The sequence below is a fragment of the Gobio gobio genome (genome assembly GCF_949357685.1).
Source record: "Gobio gobio genome assembly, chromosome: 4".
Classification (NCBI taxonomy): Eukaryota; Metazoa; Chordata; class Actinopteri; order Cypriniformes; family Gobionidae; genus Gobio; species Gobio gobio.
In genome coordinates, this window is record NC_137100.1 from 50,996,460 (window position 1) to 51,018,885 (window position 22,426).

The 22,426-nt window shown below is 38.5% G+C and overlaps 1 protein-coding gene across 1 annotated transcript; it reads right to left on the bottom strand.

Moving 5' to 3' along the window:
* On the bottom strand, positions 1-21,718 carry hs3st1l2 (heparan sulfate (glucosamine) 3-O-sulfotransferase 1-like 2). Its single transcript, XM_079814433.1, has 2 exons — positions 21,368-21,718; positions 1-1,641 (listed from the first exon to the last, which is right to left on the bottom strand). Exon 2 carries the CDS (start codon positions 1,562-1,564, stop codon positions 653-655), a length of 912 nt encoding a protein of 303 aa, XP_079670559.1. The 5' UTR covers positions 1,565-1,641; positions 21,368-21,718; the 3' UTR covers positions 1-652.
* Between the last annotated feature and the right edge of the window lie 708 nt (positions 21,719-22,426).

The window sequence follows — 22,426 nt, forward strand, 5'->3', positions numbered from 1 at the left end:
ATGTACATGTATTTATTGAATAGAAAACAGAATTTTGTAGGGGATTAACAATGACATAACATTATGAAATATCTCAATTTAAAGAACCAATTGATTTAAAAATAGACATTTCTATTCAAAAAAAGTAAATAAAACAAGTCAATCAAGTACAAATTATTATATTAAAAATGAGAATTAAATGATTAGACTACAATTATACAGCTGACAAAGCAGTATTTTTGATAAATGCTTTAGGTACCACTGGAAGTAACATTTTAGTATTTATTTTTCTTATTATATGCAATTGTTGATGACATCTATCCACATTCTGTCTTTAATTTCAAGTTTTCAAGTTTAGTCTCTTCACTATCTGGGCGTAGCCAATGTTTTCAACCTCATTTGTGCATCAATAGTCTGTTTGAACTGAGACTTCTTGTCCAAAGAGTTGTATGAAGTCATGCAGATTCTATTGTCCACAGGAGACACACTGTTTATTAGTGTTCAGAACAGTTTTTTGGGCTGGTCTCTCTCTTTCAAACTAGTGGTTAACCAGGCATTTTCAACCGTATTCCTCTGATAACATTAAAACATTTTTACAAAAGTGAGTTGCCAATAGTATTTTGAATCCAATTCTCAGTCTCTGTGAGAGCTGTCAGTCCTTTTTCAGCTGTCTTTAGCACCAGTCAAACCTCTGTCCCACCATTTTGAAAAAGATTTGATTGGGTACTCGCAGGTAGCGGCAAAGCTTCTGGAAAGCCTCGTTGCTAAGTGGTGCATGTGGCCTTCCTTTAGACTCATCCAGGCACTTGTCGTGTCCCGCAGACAGCATACAGTAAAAGCCCTTAGTGACGTTAAAATAGAAGTTGTTTGGCTTTATCCGAGGTGGAAGTTCCAAAAACGTCTCCGCCTTTTGCAGCTCAGGGAACGGATTCTGAATCAGTGCCTCTCCATCCACAATGTGTATCTGCTTCCTGGGAAAAAGCTCCAGCCATCTGGCCAGGTGCTGGTAGTAAAAACTCCTCTGAAGGGCCTTGTATTTGGTGTTGATGTGTCCTTTTGATAGCAGCATCTCTTCTAGTGGCTGGTATGGCTTGTTCTGCTGAATTCGGTTGTGGAGAACTTGTGTATAGTCTGACACGAGTCTCTCTGCAGGGTCGCGAACGATCAGCAGCAGTTTCACCGCTGGATTTGTGGCCCATATCCTCCTTGGGGCCGGTGGTGCTGTGAAGTAGCCAGGGGTCTTTTCCACCGTCAGCTGCCCAGGAAGGGTGATGGGCATCTGGGCACGGTACCAGTCCAGACCCTTCCGAAAGTTTTCGTCCAGGTTGAAGTAGTGAATCTCGGTCTTGGCTACTTCCACATCTGGATGGAGGTTGAGCATCTCCAGTAGGGCCCTGGTGCCTCCCTTGCGCACCCCGATGATGATGGCCCCTGGCAGACGTTGCAAAGTCGAGGCATTGGACGTTCCAGAAGGGGCCGCTGATGTCCCTGAGGTCAAAGAGGCTCGGAGTTCCTGTAGACAAACAAACAGCTGTGCCTGGAGCAACAGCAGTAGGATCAAAGCCAGGAGGAGCGTCCACAGCATGGCGTCAGTCCAGTCAGGTCAAGGGCGGCACACAAACGAACGCACACAGCAGCTGTTGATTTGCGTGAAGTCAATTTCTGAAAAAGAACGTGCACAGCAATTCATTAATTTTCAGAGAAAATAAGTAGCAAAACCCACAGGAAAGTATTAAATATTCAGAACAATAATCACACGTTGAAAATCCTAAAATATATCAAGCGATTCATTGTCAGGCAAATTCGAGTTAGTAACATGACAAATGTAAAACATATGTTAAAACAACAGCAGGGCAGGAGTGTACTTCCTCAGTGTGATTTAATTAACAGAATTATTAAAACACTGAGAGACGAAACGCATTAAACATTCATGAACAATAGTGCCTCAGAAATCTCTCTGGGTAAATGTACTCGTAGCAATCCCACTGCAGTCTCTCTGCTGTACTCTAGTGGTCACTATTAGAGTCATTCCAGTTAAAGGAATAGTTCATCCAAAAATGAAAATTGTGTCACCACCACTTACTCAACCTCAAGTTGTTCCAAACCTGTATGAGTTTCTTTTTCCTGTTGAACACAAATTATATTTTGAAGAATGTTAGCAATCAAAAAGAAAAAATACTATGGCAGTCAATGGCTACCGTCAACTGTCTGGTTGCCAACAATCTTTAAAATATCTGCTTTTGTGTTCAACTCATACGGTTTTGGAACAACATGAGGGTGAATAGATGACAAATGCCTTTAAGCTAGTTGAGTCATTGGCGTTAATAGCCCATTTCTTTATAACAAGAAACTGATTTATTTTCAAAATAGCTGATTAAGAAAGCTGCCGTTGTAACAATATGCATATTGTGAAGTTGTTGCATGAGACTTTTATTATGCATGTATGGGAGGCACCCGAGGTGGAGGCTGAGAAAATACAAAGAAGTAAAAGTTGAGTGTTCATGGACCTGTAAGCAAGAATTTAAAAGATAGAAAGTTTAATATCCTTGAGAATGATCCTGATGATCTACTAAGAAATGGATGTGAGTTCCAAAGTTTAGTAGTATAAATGCAAAGAGCGCCTTCACGCTTTCTGTATTTCACATGTGTTTGTATGCAGTGCAAATCTCACATCAGATATAAAATATAGGCCTGATTTCACAGACAGGGCTTAGATTAAACCAGGATTAGTTCAAATTTTAGGTAGCTTTTATAAAATGTGCCTTACAAAAACAAGAGACAAAACAAGGGCAGTGACATTTAAAGATAGGTCACTGCAAGTTGCTTTCAGTTAAAACAGCTCAAACATACATTTTAGTCTGGGACTAGCTTAAACCTGGTCTGTGAAACCGGGGGATGTTTTATTCTTCTGATGGAACAAAGCTATTGTCATAAACAGAAGACAGAGGATGTTCAACAAAGCTTTATTAAGTGCAGGAAGAGCGGAGCAGGGATGCAGAGAGGTGAGTAGGTAAATGAATAACGGAATGAAGGCTTATCTGGTGACCACAGTCCTTGTCTTGTCGCAGGTGAATAGGAGGGCTGGCTGGTCAGTGAGGGTACTGGAGTGCAGGTGACTGGAAGACAGGAACTGAAGCAGACGAACAGGATGCGTTTGACAGAAGACGGACGACAGATTACGAACAGGTAGATCGGTAATGCAGGTGAACAGAATGGGAGTCTGTAGTGTCTGTATATTAGACCAGACAAAGAGTGAAGGGAGATGGTGGCTTATGATAGTGAACTGATGAGTGAGTGCAGGTGCTGGTGATTGTGAACCAGTGTGTGGATCTGGTACTGATGGCTGCAGATAGGGCGTGTCTTGCTCCGTGACAGCTATGCAGTTGTTTGTAACCAGCAGCCATATCACCCTGCAGCCCAAGACTGGTTTCCCACTGAAGCTAAGCAGGGCTGAGCCTGGTTAGCACCTGGATGGGAGACCATCTGGGAAAAACCAGGTAGCTGCTGGTAGAGGTGTTAGTGAGGCCAGCAGGGGGTGCTCACCCTGTGGTCTGTGTGGGTCCTAACACCCCACTATAGTGATTGGGACACTATACTGTAACAAGCACCGTCCTTCGGATGAGACGTTAAACCGAGGTCCTGACTCTCTGTGGTCATTAAAAATCCCAGGATGTCCTTCGATAAAGAGTAGGGGTGCAACCCCGGCATCCTGGCCAAATTTGCCCATTGGCCCCTCTCCATCATCGCCTCCTAATCATCCCCATATACAGATTGGCTTCATCACTCTGTCTCCTCTCCACCAATCAGCTGGTGTGTGGTGGGCGTTCTGGCGCAATATGGCTGCCGTCGCATCATCCAGGTGGATGCTGAACATTGGTGGTGGTTGAGGAGATTCCCCCCTTCTATATGTAAAGCGCTTTGAGTGCCTAGAAAAGCGCTATATAAATGTAACAAATTATTACAAATTATTGTCATCTGAGTAAAGCATGCATTTAAAACTGATGCACTGGTTACATGTTTTTTTGTGTGTCGCGAATTTATCATGAAAATTCTTCCAAATTTGTAGATGTCTCTTCTCTCAAAATGTAGAAGATCAAAAAGGAATATAATTATGTCATAATTTACTCACCTTCATATCTAACCATAATTAAAAAGTGTTTTTGGTTGGATCTTTTTCATACAATGAAAGTGAATGGTGACCACGGCTGTCAAGAAAGACTTCACTCTTCCTCACACAAAGCTATCGTATGGCCTCAAAAAGACAAAAGACATTTTTTATGATCCTTTTTATGGTGGGTTTTTTTTATCCTTCAGTTCAGCATCGCCTGGTCCCCATCCACTTTCATTTAATGGACGATATGAGCTCAGACATTCTGATAGAAGAAAGAAAGTCATGCAGTTTTGGATTGAATGAAGATGAGTAAATAATGACAGAATTGTCTCTTTTTTTTTAAACAAGTGAAAATGACTCAAATAAAAGGATTCGATTAATAGTGAATGATTCGGACAATTATTGGCCACATTATTTCTGACCTCTGTTCTCCTTTAAAATGACTTGACTGGCATGTTTAGACACCTCGCAGTTGTGATGTTATTGTACCCTGCTGCTGCCGGAGTCACGGGTTATTAATTTGCTTCTCATCTAGTTTTGAGCAGTCAGCCTTTGTAAACGAGCTGTGGTGTTGCTCTGTACGCTGTATAATTACACAGTTGGGAGTAAGTGTTGAGCCCTGTGGTCTTGCCTCTCCTGCTCCAGCGTCAGCGTCGTCACTGCTGCTAAGCCTCATCGACTTTACCATTACGGGCCTGAGTGTCTGTCTAATGTATGCCACTTTATTCCCTCATCTCGCAGCTTTGATCCTCAGAATGTGCCGCTCCTGTTCCTCAGGTTATGTTATCTGTTGGTGGTGACATATTTAGACAAATAACATAAGAAAAGAATACATTTACATTTGTCGTCTGTGATATATTAGTTTGTTTTATATGAATTAACTGTAAGCCATGGGGTATTTGTTTTTCAGAAGCTGTGCGTCTGTTTTAAATGTGTATATGATATTAGTTCTTGTGTTAAGTGGACCCTTTTCACAAAGAAAATATTTCTAAAAGAAGTCTCTTATGCTTACCAAGGCTGCATTCAATGATAAACACAGCAACAGCAGTAATATTGTGAAATATTACTCACATTTAAAATAATGTTTTCTATTTTAATATATTTTAAAATGTAATTTATTTTAGTGATGGTTTTGAGTTTTTCATCAGCCATGCATAACTCCAGTCTTCAGTGTGACATGATCCTTCAGAAATCATTCTAATATGATGATATGGTGCTCAAGAAAGATTTCTTATAATCAATGTTAAAAACAGTGCTGCTTCTGATGCTTGATACGCTTTTCTCAGGAATCTTTGATGAATAGAAAGTTTAAAAGAACAGTACTTATTTTGTAACATTATAAATGTATTTACTGTCACTTTTGATCTATTTAATGCTTCCTTGTTGAATAAAAGTACTGATTTATATCAAAAAAATGTAAGTTTGGGGTCTAGTCCTAAAATGTAAAAATTGAACAATAGTGTAAATATAGCCTATTTTAAACCAAGTACATTGAGAGAGAAAATGTTATACAAATGTTGAATAAAGACGGAATGAACTCTGTGAAAAGAGTATCTTGTGATTCCTCATTTTTAATTGGCCTGTTTCCACTTTTATTAGATATATGGTGGTGTATAGAAGAGAGAAAGAAAGAATGGATTTAGATGGATTGGACTCAAATCAGCATTAGCCTAATAAAACAGCACCAGATTATTTCATGTTCATTTTGATTCAGACGTGATGTAAAGTTATGGGTGAGTTGTTAATTCTGTTTTCACCATTTGACCTATTCAGGTTGATATATGTAGACTGTTTATGAACATGATATGCTGGCTTTATCCGATTGACAGGATAACCACAGTCAATTGGAGGCACTGCTTTCTCTCATGTGACTGTCACAAGTATTTTTCTCCCGGGGCATCTACAGTACACTTGGGTTTTTCATGATTGCTGTTAGTGTCTAGGAGAAAACAACCTGATGCTATTTGTACTGATTCGTCTGACCTGTACAAAAAAGTATGATTTGTTGGTTACGTTTCACCAGGAAGCTCCACCCCTAAATGTAACTTAATGTACAAATGAGGTTGTACAAATACTTGCAAACTGTCATGAGACTGTGTTGGAAAAAAACAAACATCTTATGGGATCTAGTGTGTATGTGTGTGTGTGTGTGTGTGTGTGTGTGTGTGTGTGTGTGTGTTTCATCTTTATCAGGGACTCACAGACCTACTGATGGAGTCAGACTTTCAGTTAATTCACTCTCAAGCAAGCAAAGCTCTCTCCCTTTCTCTCTCACAGACAAACTCTGTAGCTGCGAACAAAAAATGCATCCCTAATATAAACACCCTCCACTGTCACCTCATACTGTGCGATATAATCCTCTTTCCTGAATGCCATTGCACACTAAAAGAAAACTCAGTGATGCACGCACTCACACAAACCTCTGTTGATTTTCTTACACATTTTTGCATTTAGGCTCCTCAGCTTAGTGCAAACTTAGTCTCGCTTCTGTTTCCAGCGCGCAGTAATCCTGCACACGGCCGTATGCACCCAACAGACTCACTCGTGAACACACACTCACTCTCACACACATATACATGCACTACAAGAGTGCTGGCCTCTAGAAAAAGACAAAAAGAGGACCTGCGGGCAATGTGATCAAAGGACTTTCTTTCATATATTAACATTCTATCTCAGTTCCTGATCTGACTAGAATGTTTAGAGCTCAGTGGCTCCATGCATGACCAATGCACATTAGTCACCTTTTCTTGGTGTCTTATAAAACATATATTTTTTGTAAACAAGAAAACTAAAGCTGCGTTGTTTTCAGAACTGATCATATCTGCCCTGCTTTTTCCTCTTCCACAGTGAGAGCTTTGAAGGCTTGAAGCGTGTCGAGGGATTAAATTAACTTGGACCGCACTTTTATTAACGTCATCTTTACTTACTCATAGATCTTACAATAATAAAACTGAAAAAGATTAGGTTGGAAGTTCAACAGTTGAAACAAGTGTATAGCGTATGTTCAGTTATTCAATTAAAGGTCTTGCTTCAACAAATTTTTTCCCCTTTAAAGTCCTAACTATAAAAAAAAAATATGGTTAAAAAACAGCAGCTGTGGTTGCCAGTAATTCATCGTAAACAAAAAAAGAGTCACAATGTTAGTTATGATGGATGACATATTGATGGCTGTATATTTTACAGCGATTTTACAACTGTATATCATTTATGTTAATATGCCAATCTACCTTAATTACCAAAATCTGCTTTTTACCACACTGTAAACCCGAATAAGTTGGCAAAACTAAAAAAATAATATTTAGAGGCAATCAGTTATTCATTTATTTTAATCACATTTTTAAGTTAATAAATGTAAAGTTTAAGTAAGCAGAACTTGTAGATTTTTATTTTGTAATCATACATTTTAATTGCTCTGAACTTGAAATATTTGAGTAAGCTAATTCATACATTGAACATAAAAATATGTAATCTCAAATTATTAGTAATGGAAACTTGACTAGCTTTAACTAGATAATTCAATAAATGCTACCTTACTAATCGGTTACACAATGCTTTGGTAGCATTATCATAGCACTTGCTTAATGAGGACAGCAATATAATACATTTAACATCTGTTCTCAAACTAAGTTCATGCTCAACTCATCATCATCAGGATAATAATACAAAAAAAACCCAACAAAGCACAAACTCTTCTAAACTAACAAAACATGAAACACTACTAAATCGCCCACATAATGTTAATCTTGCACAAAATATACAACATAATATAACACTTAATTTTGCCATTTACTGTCCCTTTTGAGTGTCATGGCAAAGCATGCTGGGAAATAGAAATTCCAGCCCAGTGTCAGTTAAATTTAAGTTAGTCTAATAAAAAAAATAATAATAAAAAAAGTTTATTTATTTAAAGTGTACAATAGAAGGCAAATAGTTGCATAAAGACAAATTTAACAGGGTAACACATGACACTAAAATAATGCAATAATAATAACAACAACAGAAAATGTAACATTACTGATAACAAAAATAAAGAGACACATTTTTACAAATGCAGGGACTTATGGGAATCCTTTTACTGTAAATTATATGGTAATTCCTAGTTTTTACTTTTTAAAACCAAAAATAGATTTGTGTCAGATTTTTGATGTTTTTATCATTTCAATTGGCATAATTTCTGAAGATGTGAGTGAAACATGTGGATGTGTATTGTAAAAATGAATAGATTCATCTGTTACAGGTCATAAAACAGCTGATTTGTCTCTCACGCATGTCCACGCACAAAGATTCATCAGCCTACTTCAGGGAAAAGCCAAACAACTTTCAAGATATCGGCAAGATTTCCTCTTCCTCTTAAGGGAATGCAAATGGGGAATGAATGTGAGGATTAAACGGCGTCTGAGAGGATCCGATTGTCTCTATCGTCAGACAGAAAGAAACAAATGTGAAGAAACTGTCCCTTTTGGATGCTTCTGAAAGATCTCATTCAATCTGTCCAATAGACACTGACCTTCAGTAAATCTGCTCAGTTTTTAGCACACAGATGCCCCACTAAGCCTCAAATTAGTCTCTTCATGAACCTCCCCGCACCCCAGTCTCTCACTCTTCCTCACTTCCATCTCTCTTCATCCCTCGTTCTCGCTCTCATTTGCACTTGAAGATCTGGGTCAATCGAATCACACACTCTACAGCCCCCTCTGGTCTGCATGTTCCTCGCATTGATAATGAGGAGTGTGTGTGTGTGTGTGTGTGTGTGTGTGAGTGTGTGAGGGGAGAGAGTTGTGGTGTTTGGTTTGGATATGGGGGGAGGTGGTCTGGTACCAGCAGAGGGGAGGGGGAATTATGAGGGGGGCTTCACTCTAATTAAAGAGGTTGTTGGCATGGAGAACATGGCAACATTATTGGCATGAAAATGTGTCTGAGTCTGGTCAGGTTTTCCAGCTACTCGTGACTAGCACTCTTCTCGTGTGTGATACAGCATGTAGATGAAAGTTAAGAGAGCAAAAGTTGAAAACAGGATGATGGAAAAGTTTGGTTTTATGGTCATTTAGTCATGTTTGGCTTTGCTGTTGTCAAGAAACCATAGATTGTGTGCTCTTGTATATTCCTAAAGCAATGAGAATTGCCATTTTTAGCTTGGGTTCTCCCCCAAAATTTCCAATGGGTTTCACTTTCAGAATAGCGGTTTTCGGTTGATTAGTACAATCATTTCTGTGGTTAACATTATTTGAAAGACAACATAAATTGCACAAGGTCGTACAACAAATGAGAGTTTTGAAACAGTTAAGTGCTTTAAAATGTAAATTGATAACAGATTTTTACATTAGAATTGCTATTATCATTAGAATGTGAAGTTACACTACTGTCCAAAAGTTCAATAAGTTTTTTTTAAAGACATTTAAAGATATTCTGCAAGGATGCATTACATTTATCAAAAGTGACAGCTGAGACATTTACATTGTAAGTCTTTTTTCTATTCATCAAATAATCCTAAAAAAAACTCAGTTTCCACAAAAATATAAGCAGCACAACTGTTTCCAACATGCATAATAATAAGAATTGTTTCTTGAGTAAGCAAATCCTCATATTAGAATGATTTCTGAAGGATCATGTGACACTGAAGGCTGGATTAATGATGCTGAAAATCCAGCTTTGCCATCACAGGAATAAATTACATTTGAAAATATGCTGTATAAACTATAAACCATTTATTTTAAATTGTAATATTTTTCAAATGTAGCCTTGGTGAGCATATGAGACTTCTTACATAAACATTAAAAATCTTACCGACCCCAAACTTGTAGTGTAACCACTTGACAAATCAGTGCACAAAATCCAATCCAATTCAATAAGGTTTCATTAATTAAGGTTACTTAATGCATTAACTAATATCACCAAACAATGAGCAAGACACTAGCTACAGTACTTATTAATCGCTGTTAACATTAGTTCATAAAAACAACTATTCTTTGTTAGTTCAGGTTTATTAACTAATGTTAACAGATAGGTTAGCAATATTATCACATAAAGCCCTGAAGAAATGTAGAATTTCTGAATAGCAGTTTTAGATTATTTTTAGTCATTTCTGTGGTTAACATTATTGAAAGCGACAGCATACAGTACTTAAAAGTTACCTGAAATATACATTTTGCAACATAAATATTACAAACAACACTATGATGAGGTTGTCTGCTTGACAGATCTTATCTCAAGTATAGCAACTTTCAACTTGTCAGTAACTTGCATTCTAAAAGCACACTCACACAAAAAAATACTATTCTAAAAACCCTTCTAGTGGCAAATTAGTTTTTCGGGAGAATTCTTGCAGCCAGTAAATGTTTCTTTCTTCTCTCTCTCCATTTCTCTCTCTCTCTGCCGTATGATTTTGATTGCTCAAAGGCTGTTGACTGAATTATATATTATCATTATGTATTTAAAATACATTAACTAAAATGATTGCTGTGAGCCAACAGCCTTTCAGCTATCAAACCGTAATTTTCCAATTCGGTATGACAAGCAAATAATTCAATGATTAGCAATCTGGACTGAGCCACAGGGGGCAGAGATCGGGTTAGTAGTTCATGTCAAGTGACTTGTGTTTGCCTTTCACTACAGGGGAAATTATCTATCTATTTCCTGTGTGTGCATGTTCGTGTCTGGCAATATCAATATTGTAGATTTGGAGGGAAGGGGTAAATATTGAGAGTCAGTGGTCACGTCAGTGGTAATCTGTCTCCCTGTAGGGGTGGGTGGACAGATGGAGGTTGGACTGTTCTGCTCAATACAACTAACCACCACAACAGAGCATGTGGACCTGACAGCTACTGCAGGGACACACCAGGCATGAGGGCTGAGATGACACATTTAATATGATTTCATGTTGTAGAGTGAAAGAAAAGGGATAGATGTAATCAACAACATAACATGTTCTTTGCTGTAGGCTAAGCAGTAAAGCTGTTCAAAAGTTTGGAGTATGTACGATTTTTAAAATGTTTTTGAAAGAAGTCTCTTATGCTCAAAGGCTGCGTTTATTTGATCAGAAATACAGTAAAAACTGTTATATTGTGTGAAATATTTTACAACTTAATTTTTTTTCTTCTGTGATGTCAAAGCTACATTTTCAGCTATTACACATGATATATCAGACATTGTAATATGCTGATTTGGTGCTCAAGAAACATTATTTTTAAAGTTAAGAAGAATAGTTGTGCTGCTTAATATATATATATATACACTCACCTAAAGGATTATTAGGAACACCATACTAATACTGTGTATGGTGTTCCTAACCCCTTTCACCTTCAGAACTGCCTTAATTCTACGTGGCATTGATTCAACAAGGTGTTGGCCCATATTGATAGGATAGCATCTTGCAGTTGATGGAGATTTGTGGGATGCACATCCAGGTCACGAAGCTCCCGTTCTTTCACATCCCAAAGATGCTCTATTGGGTTGAGATCTAGTGACTGTGGGGGCCATTTTAGTACAGTGAACTCATTGTCATGTTCAAGAAACCAATTTGAAATGATTCGAGCTTTGTGACATGGTGCATTATCCTGCTGGAAGTAGCCATCAGAGGATGGGTACATGGTGGTCATAAAGGGATGGACATGGTCAGAAACAATGCTCAGGTAGGCCGTGGCATTTAAACGATGCCCAATTGGCATTAAGGGGCCTAAAGTGTGCCAAGAAAACATCCCCCACACCATAACACCACCACCACCAGCCTGCACAGTGGTAACAAGGCATGATGGATCCATGTTCTCAATCTGTTTACGCCAAATTCTGACTCTACCATCTGAATGTCTCAACAGAAATCGAGACTCAACAGACCAGGCAACATTTTTCCAGTCTTCAACTGTCCAATTTTGCTGAGCTTGTGCAAATTGTAGCCTCTTTTTCCTATTTGTAGTGGAGATGAGTGATACCCGGTGGGGTCTTCTGCTGTTGTAGCCCATCCGCCTCAAGGTTGTGCGTGTTGTGGCTTCACAAATACTTTGCTGCATACCTCGGTTTTAACGAGTGGTTATTTCAGTCAAAGTTGCTCTTCTATCAGCTTGAATCAGTCGGCCCATTCTCCTCTGACCTCTAGCATCAACAAGGCATTTTCGCCCACAGGACTGCCGCATACTGGAGGTTTTTCCCTTTTCACACCATTCTTTGTAAACCCTAGAAATGGTTGTGCGTGAAAATCCCAGTAACTGAGCAGATTGTGAAATACTCAGACCGGCCCGTATGGCACCAACAACCATGCCACACTCAAAATTGCTTAAATCACCTTTCTTTCCCATTCTGACATTCAGTTTGGAGTTCAGGAGATTGTCTTGACCAGGACCACACCCCTAAATGCATTGAAGCAACTGCCATGTGATTGGTTGACTAATAATCCATTAGGTGATTGTATATATATATATATATATATATATATATATATATATATATATATATATATATATATATATATATATATATATATATATATATATATATATATATATATATATATATATATATATATATATATATATAAATGAAAAGTCAAAATCAAAGTTGATGTGTTCGAAGCAGGAAAAATGGGTAAGCGTAAGGATTTGAGCGAGTTTGACAAGGGCCAAATTGTGATGGATAGACGACTGGGTCAGAGCATCTCCAAAACTGCAGCTCTTGTGGGGTGTTCCCGGTCTGCAGTGGTCAGTATCTATCAAAAGTGGTCCAAGGAAGGAACAGTGGTGAAACGGCAACAGGGTAATGGGCGGCCAAGGCTCACTGATGCATGTGGGGACTGGGGAGCGAAGGCTGGCCTGTGTGGTCCGATCAAACAGATGAGCAACTGTTGCTCAAATTGCTCAAGTTAATGCTGGTTCTGATAGAAAGGTGTCAGAATACACAGTGCATCGCAGTTTGTTGCGTATGGGGCTGCATAGCTGCAGACTAGTCAGGGTGCCCATGCTGACCCCTGTCCACCGCCGAAAGCGCCAACAGTGGGCACATGACCATCAGAACTGGACCACGGAGCAATGGAAAATGGTGGCCTGGTCTGATGAATCACGTTTTCTTTTACATCACGTGGATGGCCGGGTGCGTGTGCGTCGCTTACCTGAGGAACACATGGCACCAGAATGCACTATGGGATGTTACTTTGACACATACCACCTATCTAAGCATTATTACAGACCATGTATACCCTTTCATGGAAAGGGTATTCCCTGGTGACAGTGGCCTCTTTCAGCAGGATAATGTGCCACAAAGCAAAAAAGTTTCAGGAATGATTTTAGAATCACAAAAATGAGTTTGAGGTGTTGACTTGGCCTCCAAATTCCCCAGATCTCAATCCAATCGAGCATCTGTGGGATGTGCTGGACAAAAAGTCCAATCCATGTAGGCCCCACCTTGCAACTTACAGGACTTAAAGGATCTGATGCTAACATCTTGGTGCCAGATACCACAGCACACCTTCAGGGGTCTAGTGGAGTCCATGCCTGGCAGCAAAAAGGGGACCAACATAATATTAGGAAGGTGTTCTAATGTTATGCCTGATCGGTGTGTGTGTGTATATATACAGTATAAATATATATATAACGCATCAGTTTAAACGTGTCAGTTATTTTATTTCATTATGCTGCATACTGCATTACTGCAGATAATGCAATATGCTAATTCTTATTAAAAATGAAAAAAATTGTATGATTCATAAATTGATAGTTCACCCAAAAATTTACATTCTGTCTTCATTTACTAACCCTCATGTCATTCTAAAGGTGATGACTTGCTTTCTTGTGAAACACAAAAGAAGTGTAGCAGAACATCCCAAGTTATCCACCTGTTCCTTACATAAATGTCTTCAGAAAACTATAGCGCACAAGTTGAATGGACTACTTTTATTGTACTTTTTTGTGCTTTTTGTTTAGTTTGACAGCACCCATCACTATTTCTTTGTACAGAAAATAGCACCTGGGAACTTAGCACTAGCTAAACTTCTTTTCAGTTCCATGTAAATCTGTGTAAATAACACAATTTCAGGGCAAACAAATCAGTTCAGAAATTATGCGTGTATATATATATATATATATATATATATATATATATATATATATATATATATATATATATATATATATATATATATATATATATATATATATATATATATATATATATATATATATATAATCGAGTGAAACGGGTTCTTGAACAACAAAAAAACGTAGGGAAGGACTTGATTTTGTTCATCAGGAATTGATTGGATAATTGGATGGTTGTGGTTTGCTGTTGCTGTGATCTCATGTGAGTGACAGGATGGAGGGGAAGTTATTCTGATTGAAGATTATGAGGGCACATGAATAGGATGTTATTATAATAAAAGGAAATTATAATAAATACTGCAATATTCCATAAAAAAAAGCTTTATGGGTCATGTATATACAGTATCTTTTTACAGTAGGTATAAAATGTATGTCATGTTTGGCTGTGAGGTGTAAAAGTATACACTAACTAAGGGTGGTTCTCACAGTCTCGTTAGTTTTGTCTAGTGAATCCTAAAATGGGCAGACAGAGTGTTTCTACAAACAAACAGCAAGAGAGTGAGAATGAATTTGTGCCAAAAAAAAGTGTTTTTCGAGATTTGTCTTGTCAATTGGCAATTAATCTCTGGAAAGGAAAAAGTTGTTTAGAGGCCAGATGAATGGAACTGTCAGTCTCAGGACAGCTGGTTATGCGTCTGCATGCGAGCTTGTGGTCTCTCAGCCGCTCTGAAATCTGTCTTTGGTTCTGCTCTTTGTCTTTTCTTGTGCTCGCGTTTCCACGCCAGGTTGGTGCTTTTGATTCGTCCTGAAATCCCCTCACATTCAAAGAACAGTGAAAAACATGTTTGTAATTCTTTAACCGCTTACACACTGAAAGGGCCTTGAGCGTACAGCTCTATCCTTCGCCTTATGGATATGCTTGCAGTGAATGGATGTGTTGTGCATGATGATTTCTGCATCACTGGTTGCTGTTTTTCTTCTGTATTGTGAGGGAACAGTGGTATGGTTTGTTTGTGTGTACTATGGACAAGAAGGACAAGAACCTGCTGTGTTATGCCAGGTAGTTCTGAACTTTGTGGGACATTTGAGAGTGGCATGTAGAATAAGATGATATTTTTCTTGTTTTGCAGTTTGTTTTTTTTGTTTTTCATACATATGTACGGGAGTAGAGATCTCCACTATATTGTGGTGTGATGGGTTGATCTAATGCATAATTCTGTATAGGAAACACTAAGGTGAATTTGAATTTGATATGTTTTGTTTTTGGGATATGTTTAGCATTGCTGTTGTCCCATAGGAAAGAAATGAGATTTATTTGATGCCTCAGTTATTTCTTCTAGACAGTGATGAGATTAAATGGAAGGCAAATGAAGACTTCTGCTTAAGTCTGCTGGTTCTCAAATTTTTCTCCTGACAAAAGACTCTAGTAATCTCACATGTCTCCTAAACACACACTGCAATTTCTAATAAAGGACCTTTATTTTTAAGAGTGAATGTTAATTGTTTTTTTTCTTTGACCGAAACTGGGCAGATGATTTATAGTTCCTTGCAAGCTTTGCAATGGAACTGGATCAGGAGAGTAAATTAGAGCTGGGAATTGCTACAGACCTCCCGGATCAATATAACAGCAATATTTCCTTACCAGTTTTTTCTTTTTTTAAAGTATTGCGATTTTATATAATAATTGCAATTCGATGTTACAATATATTTAGCACTTTTTCCTTTTACTTCACAAGAAATGTTCATTGAAGAAAAATGATGCACACTATTTTGCCAAAAGTATTGGGACACCCCTCCAAATCTTTAAATTTGGGTGTTCCAATCACTTCCATGGCCACAGGTGTATAAAATCAAGCACCTAGGCATGCAGACTTTTTCTACAAACATTTGTGAAAGAATGGGTCACTCTCAGGAGCTCAGTGAATTCAAGCGTGGTACCGTGATAGGTTGCCACCTGTTCAATAAGTCCAGTTGTGAAATGTCCTCACTACTAAATATTCCACGGTCAACTGTTGGTGGTATTATAACAAAGTGAAAGGAATTGGGAACAACAGCAACTCAGCCACGAAGTGGAGTCGACACATGCTGAGGCGCACAGTGCAGAGTCAATAGCTACAGACCTCCAAACTTCGTGGGGGCTTCAGATTAGTTCAAGAACAGAGCGTAGAGAGCTTCATGGAATGGTTTCCATGGCCGAGCAGCTGCATCCAAGCCTTACATCACCAAGTGCAATGCAAAGATTCCGATGCAGTGGTGTAAAGCACGCCACCACTGGACTCTTGAGCAGTGGAGACGTGTTCTCTAGAGTGACGAATCACGCTTCTCTGTCTGGCAATCCGATGGACGAGTCTGGGTCTAGCGGTTACCTGGAGAACGGTACTTGCCTGACTGCATTTTGCCAAGTGTAAAGTTTGGTGGAGGGGGGATTATGGTGTGGGGGTTGTTATTCAGGGGTTGGGCTTGGCTCCTTAGTTCCAGTGAAATGAACTCTTAATGCTTCTGCATACCAAGACATTTTTGACAATTTCATGCTCCCAACTTTGTGGGAACAGTTTGGAGATGGGCCCTTCCTGTTCCAACATGACTGTTTGTGCACCAGTGCACAAAGCAAGGTCTATAAAGACATGGATGAGCGAGTTTGGTGTGGAGGAACTTGACTGGCCTGCACAGAGTCCTGAACTCAACCCGATAGAACACATTTGGGATGAATTAGAGCGGAGACTGCGAGCCAGGCCTTCTCATCCAACATCAGCGCCTGACCTCACAAATGCGCTTCTAGAAGAATGGTCAAAAATTCCCATAAACACACTCCTAAATCTTGTGGAAAGCCTTCCCAGAAGAGTTGAAGCTATTATAGCTGCAAAGGGTGGGCCGACTCCATATTAAACCCTACGGATTAAGAATGGTATGTCATTAAAATTCATGTGCATGTAAAGGCAGGCGTCTCAAAACTTATGGCAATATAGCATATGTATTGCACGCTTCCCTCTCAATAACAAAAACACACAACAAAACAACAGTGGTGAGAAAACAGCAGTTTAGAAAGCTTCTGATCATAGCACTGTGGATATGTTTGTACGATCTCTACAATTCAGTGCCATCGTGGTGAAAAAAATTACACTGACAGTGTGATTATGAAGTACATTATAGACTATAGACTATATAGATCTCTGGCTATGTGAGACTATAGTGTGAATTAATCCCGTTTCTTTGCATGACACATTGACATTGCACTACAGAATGTCTCTTTCTGCATTATCCTTACCATTGTATAGACATTTGTTTCATATGTCATTGACGAAAGAGAGGCTGAGGAAGAGAAACATCACATCCTTTTGATTTTCCCAAAAACTGCCTTTCATAGACAACCAAGGATGTCGGGAAAGGTCTCGTTTTTTAGGTTTTGCTACAAGCTGTTCACACAAGAAGCGACTAATACATTAAATTCATACATATAGCCCTTTTAAGGATGGGTTCATAAAGGCTGTGATGTATGTTGTTTACATGAACGATTAAAGCCAGTACTCTGACCAGTGTCTTGTTTTTTTCTCATCTCATTACATATGGTAAAAACGAGTTACATTTTAGAATGCTAACATGACGTTAACTGTTTCTAGCTAGTAGTTAACCTGAGATTTATTTGACATGTATAATCTTGTTGGGAATTTAATTGGGAATTTAGTTAACAAATTAACAATTTAGTTAGGTTTCCACTACAGAAGATATTTGTGTCAAGTGGAATTGTGGAACCACTTTCCACAATTGAATCAATTTAACCCAAAGTTACACCGCTCTCTGGAATTCCTGTTTTTGATAGGTCAATCGAGCATTCAGAGGCAAAAATATTCTGAATAATGACCGTTACTGTAGCAATGCTGTACTGTATAACTAAAAAGCTCTGAAACATATATTTTTCTGCTGTGCTTCCGTTGTCTCTAAGTAATTAATTGTCTCAGTTATTTGCATTATAGTTTACATGATTTAAAGTATCAAAGCTGATACTCAAATGAAGCATAACTGAGAACCCGTAACTAAATGAGAACTAAATAAGTCTCCTGAGCTATGAAAGAGCAACCTCTGAGCAATAACATCCCCTGGGATGTTCTTGGGCCTGTGGTAATGCACTGTGTGCTGTTGTGTGGATCCGTGTTTTGGTTTGTTGTGTGGTTTCGTTTTTCCCTGTTCTTTTTCTTGTGTTGTGGTTCGGGTGTTTAAGACTGCAGGGGAGAGCGTTGCTTGAAGGGTGGTCAGCAGAAGAGCAGTAGCCTGTCATCCTAATGAACTAAAACTGTCAGCACTAATGACCCAAGACACAAACCAAGAAGACAGCACACAAGCACACATACTCAAATGCATATAAACATACACACACACACACACACACACACACACACAAATCCCTGTCTGCTTATCCACGGATACGCCAATCTAATATTAAAAGGATCAACTGGTTTGTTTTCATGACTTTATAGGGATTTTTCCCCCCGAGAACAAAGTGGTTTTGTCTGGAGTAAAGTTCCTCTGACGTACATAATGACCTCTGTGCCACAGTGTAACCTTCACTTTTATCCGTATGGCCCGAGGTCGCTCACTTTATCATAAGATGAGTTTGGACATTAAATGCATATCAGGGGGTCTCAACTACAAACTAGTGCTTAAAGTCAGATCAAGAAAGGGACACAAACCTAAAAATAGGTTCCCACAGTCAAGTCAGGTAACATAACTTCCTGTTCATGTTCCATGCTGATGATTCTAGAGTTCTGTTTATTATAAACTGTTTACATGACTTTCTACTTCAAGTTGACTGATTTAACATGTACACAGTGTCCATCTTTCTATTTGAATAGGGAACCCCACACCATATTTGACCATCTGTCAATCAATGGGGTTTCCAAGCTGTCCAGTTTGGATTTGGCCCTTTCAGCTATGTATTCCTGGTGTGTGGGTGTATTTGTTTTGGTTTACTACATGGTTTCTGTGTGAGATACGATAGGATGATGTACGTGAGTCACTGACAGATAAATGACCCACCATGGCCGTTTAGTTATCTATGAACTTATAACCACTTAAGCTTAATGTGTAAGCTTATTCTGTAGAGTTTATATGATCTTTTAACTAAGTACAGTAACACACTGTAAAAAATAAAAACGGAAAATGGGATGGTAATTTTCTGCCAGGACATTATCCAGTAATTTTACGGAAATTTCCGTTAAACCCTTAAAACACAAACTAATGCAATGTGTAATTCAAAATACAGGTAAAACACCTGTAAAAATGCCTTCATATTTATACAGTACATTGTGCCCTATTTTTACCGACTTTTTTTTACAGTGCAGATAAACAGAAGTAAAAAAAAATAAAAAGTACAATAGGTCACAATATTAGAATAGGTGTTGTTGAATTATGTGCTTCAAATTACAATTAGACAAATACAGGACGTTTAATGGGATTCATTTTTAAGTCTCACATGCTCTTTATTATTCATGTCACATTAAATATGACATATACAACAGTAGGTCCATTTAATACTTGATTCTTTTTCTGATTTTTATTTATTTTGTGCTTCTGGCAGATGTTCAGGTTATGTTGTCCCCTATGTGTAGTGTGTACAATTGAATAATCTCTACTGTAATGCATAAATAAGGCTGAATTTGAAATAGTGTAAGCATTTTGATGTTAAACTAATCTCATTTAGCCATATTTCTTTGTTTTTAACAAAAAATGTACATATATATATATATATATATATATATATATATATATATAGAAATCATATTCTAGATGTACGTGTTATGATAAAAGCAGTGCACCCACGTCTTTTGTTTCAGGTAATCGTACTGATGTAATGCTGTCGAGGGAACCTGTTTGGTCTTGTTCTGAAAACTTTTGAACAGAGATATATAGGTGACTCTTTTCCTCTCATCTCTCTCTCTTTCTTTATGTATGGTTCATTGCACTTAGTAAAGCAGTGCTGCGCTCATAAAATATGATATCTATTATTCACATCTTCCTCTATCCCTAATGCTCCAACATTTTATGCCCCCATGAAGTCCTTCTAGCTCAGAGGTGACAGAGATTCGTCTAATCTCAGTCAGCGCCAAGAGAATTGCTCACTATATCCAGATCCATCTGTTTTATTCTCATTCCTTTGTCAACATCTTGCACTGAACATCTTAATCAGATATGTTTATGTAAAGGAAAGCAGCTTACTGTGATTTCGCCAAGTAGGACATGTTTTTGGATCAACATCCTTGTTGGTTTTTCAATCACATTTTAGGTTTTGGGTTACCTAAGGCTTGGACAACATCCATATTATCCATCTGATTTTAGTAGTAGGTTATGGTTAGGGATGGGATTTAGATTTTTGGATCGATCAGTGAATATTCTGTGTCATGTCAGTGTCAGTGAGTATGAATACATTTCAGTGAGTTTTATTATTACATTTTGAGTGCCTGTCAGATTTTCCCTTTTCATTATACACCAGTTCTGAAAAAAAGTATTGAGTCACATGCACCACACAGCATATAAGCCCTGTTAACAGACTCGGTCCCATACAACCTTCTAGAAATCACTGAATCACATACACCAACATACACAAGAGAATGTAAATATCTAATCGGACAATGAACTTTTTTCATGAAGCACAACTTGAAATATAATCCAAATAGGGATTACTTAATTAAACAGGGTGTCATTGTATTGAATGAATATCCTGCCTTTTAAGTACACAGACAGAGCTTTTGCATTCATGTCTACAGTAGCTATTGTGTATAACATCTGTTTTCACTTAACCAGGTGATTTGCATCCATAGATATTTGGTCAATTCACAAGCATTTACTTGCTACTTGGGTAAAAGACAAAATGAACACAGGTGTGTGTACAGTATGTAACACCTGCATTAATCATCTGGATAGTGAATAAAATCATAAAAAATGTGAGATCCTACTCTGAGAACAGCAGTAAGTTACAGTTATAAGAACAATAGCAAACACCAGGTCTGTAGAAATACAGTTTCTACAGTCCTGCTATTGACTAAAGAAATACATTCACTTTTTTTTAAAGCACATTTTAATTCAGACATTCTGTAGGCAGCCATACACATGCGATTTCTTTAATTCTATCTCAAGCACAGTTCAAAGTTCTGGTTTAAATTCGGGCATTGCTGAGTAACAGACACGGTTCAATCCACAGAGTTTCTCTGTCCAAACACGCCTGCAAACCAAGGGGAAATGAAACTGAGAAAGAAAAGGAGCTTACCTGAACTTTGTCGTCTTCAGTCAGCTTCTCTCTTGAAGTGTGTCTGAGTGCTTCGTCCTGATGTTTTCGGGACTTTCATTCTTCTCTATTCCATCCTTCTGAGCCCTTCAGTGCATCTCCAGCCTCTTTCTTTTTGTTGTACTGTTCTTGCTGTCTCTTTCCTTCTCTCTGTCTCTTGTTCTCTGTAAAGGCAGTTTTAAAGTTGAGGTGCTGTATCTTCTTTCCAGACTCTCTAGGCAGGGAAAGGGTGAAAATAAAACTCAAGGTTGTAAGAAGAAACTCGAGTGTGTGAGCGAGGAAGGTGAATGAATTAGAAAGTGTGTCTACATGCTGCGTGTCTGTCAAGTGCGTGTGGATGGAGTGTGTGTATGAGTGAATGAACAACAGAGAGAGAGAGAGAGAGAGAGAGAGAGAGAGAGAGAGAGAGAGAGAGAGAGAGAGCACAAACACGTCGCCCCTGAGGGAAATTCCTCCCTCCCTCGCTCTCTCTCTCTATCTCTCTCTCTCTTTCTCTGTTTCTAGCCCCCCTCCTATCATCCATACTATCGCTCTGCCTCTTCCCCCAGCCTCTCTCTCTCTTTCTTTTCTTCATATCGTTTGATTTGCATTTCATCGCCGTTTCTCATCCAAATACATGAACTCATTCTTCACTTTGTCTCCAAATGTCATTTTTTCCCCCTCTGCATATCCAACGTTCAGAACAGCCTGTTGTTTTTAACTCTCTGTTTTTCTGTTCAAGAGCTTTGGATTGTATTTGCCCCAGAAAATCCCCCAAATCATGAATAACTTACAGGGTGCTGGCTCACAAACACACTGGGCACAAATAGATGGGCAGCAAGTATCTCCAGTGTGTCTGTTAATCTCCAAATGCGCAGCACACATTGACTGTATGATGGTACATTACCCACGCCGGAATAATAATTGTGTGATGCAGAAAGTACGTTTGGATTTTTTTTTGGGGGGGGGATGTTTCTCTGTACTTCATGTGTTGTAAATAAATCATGAAAGGACTTTTTTGACTGCTCTCCTGCTTGAGCTACAGAAATTAGTTTGCTGCAT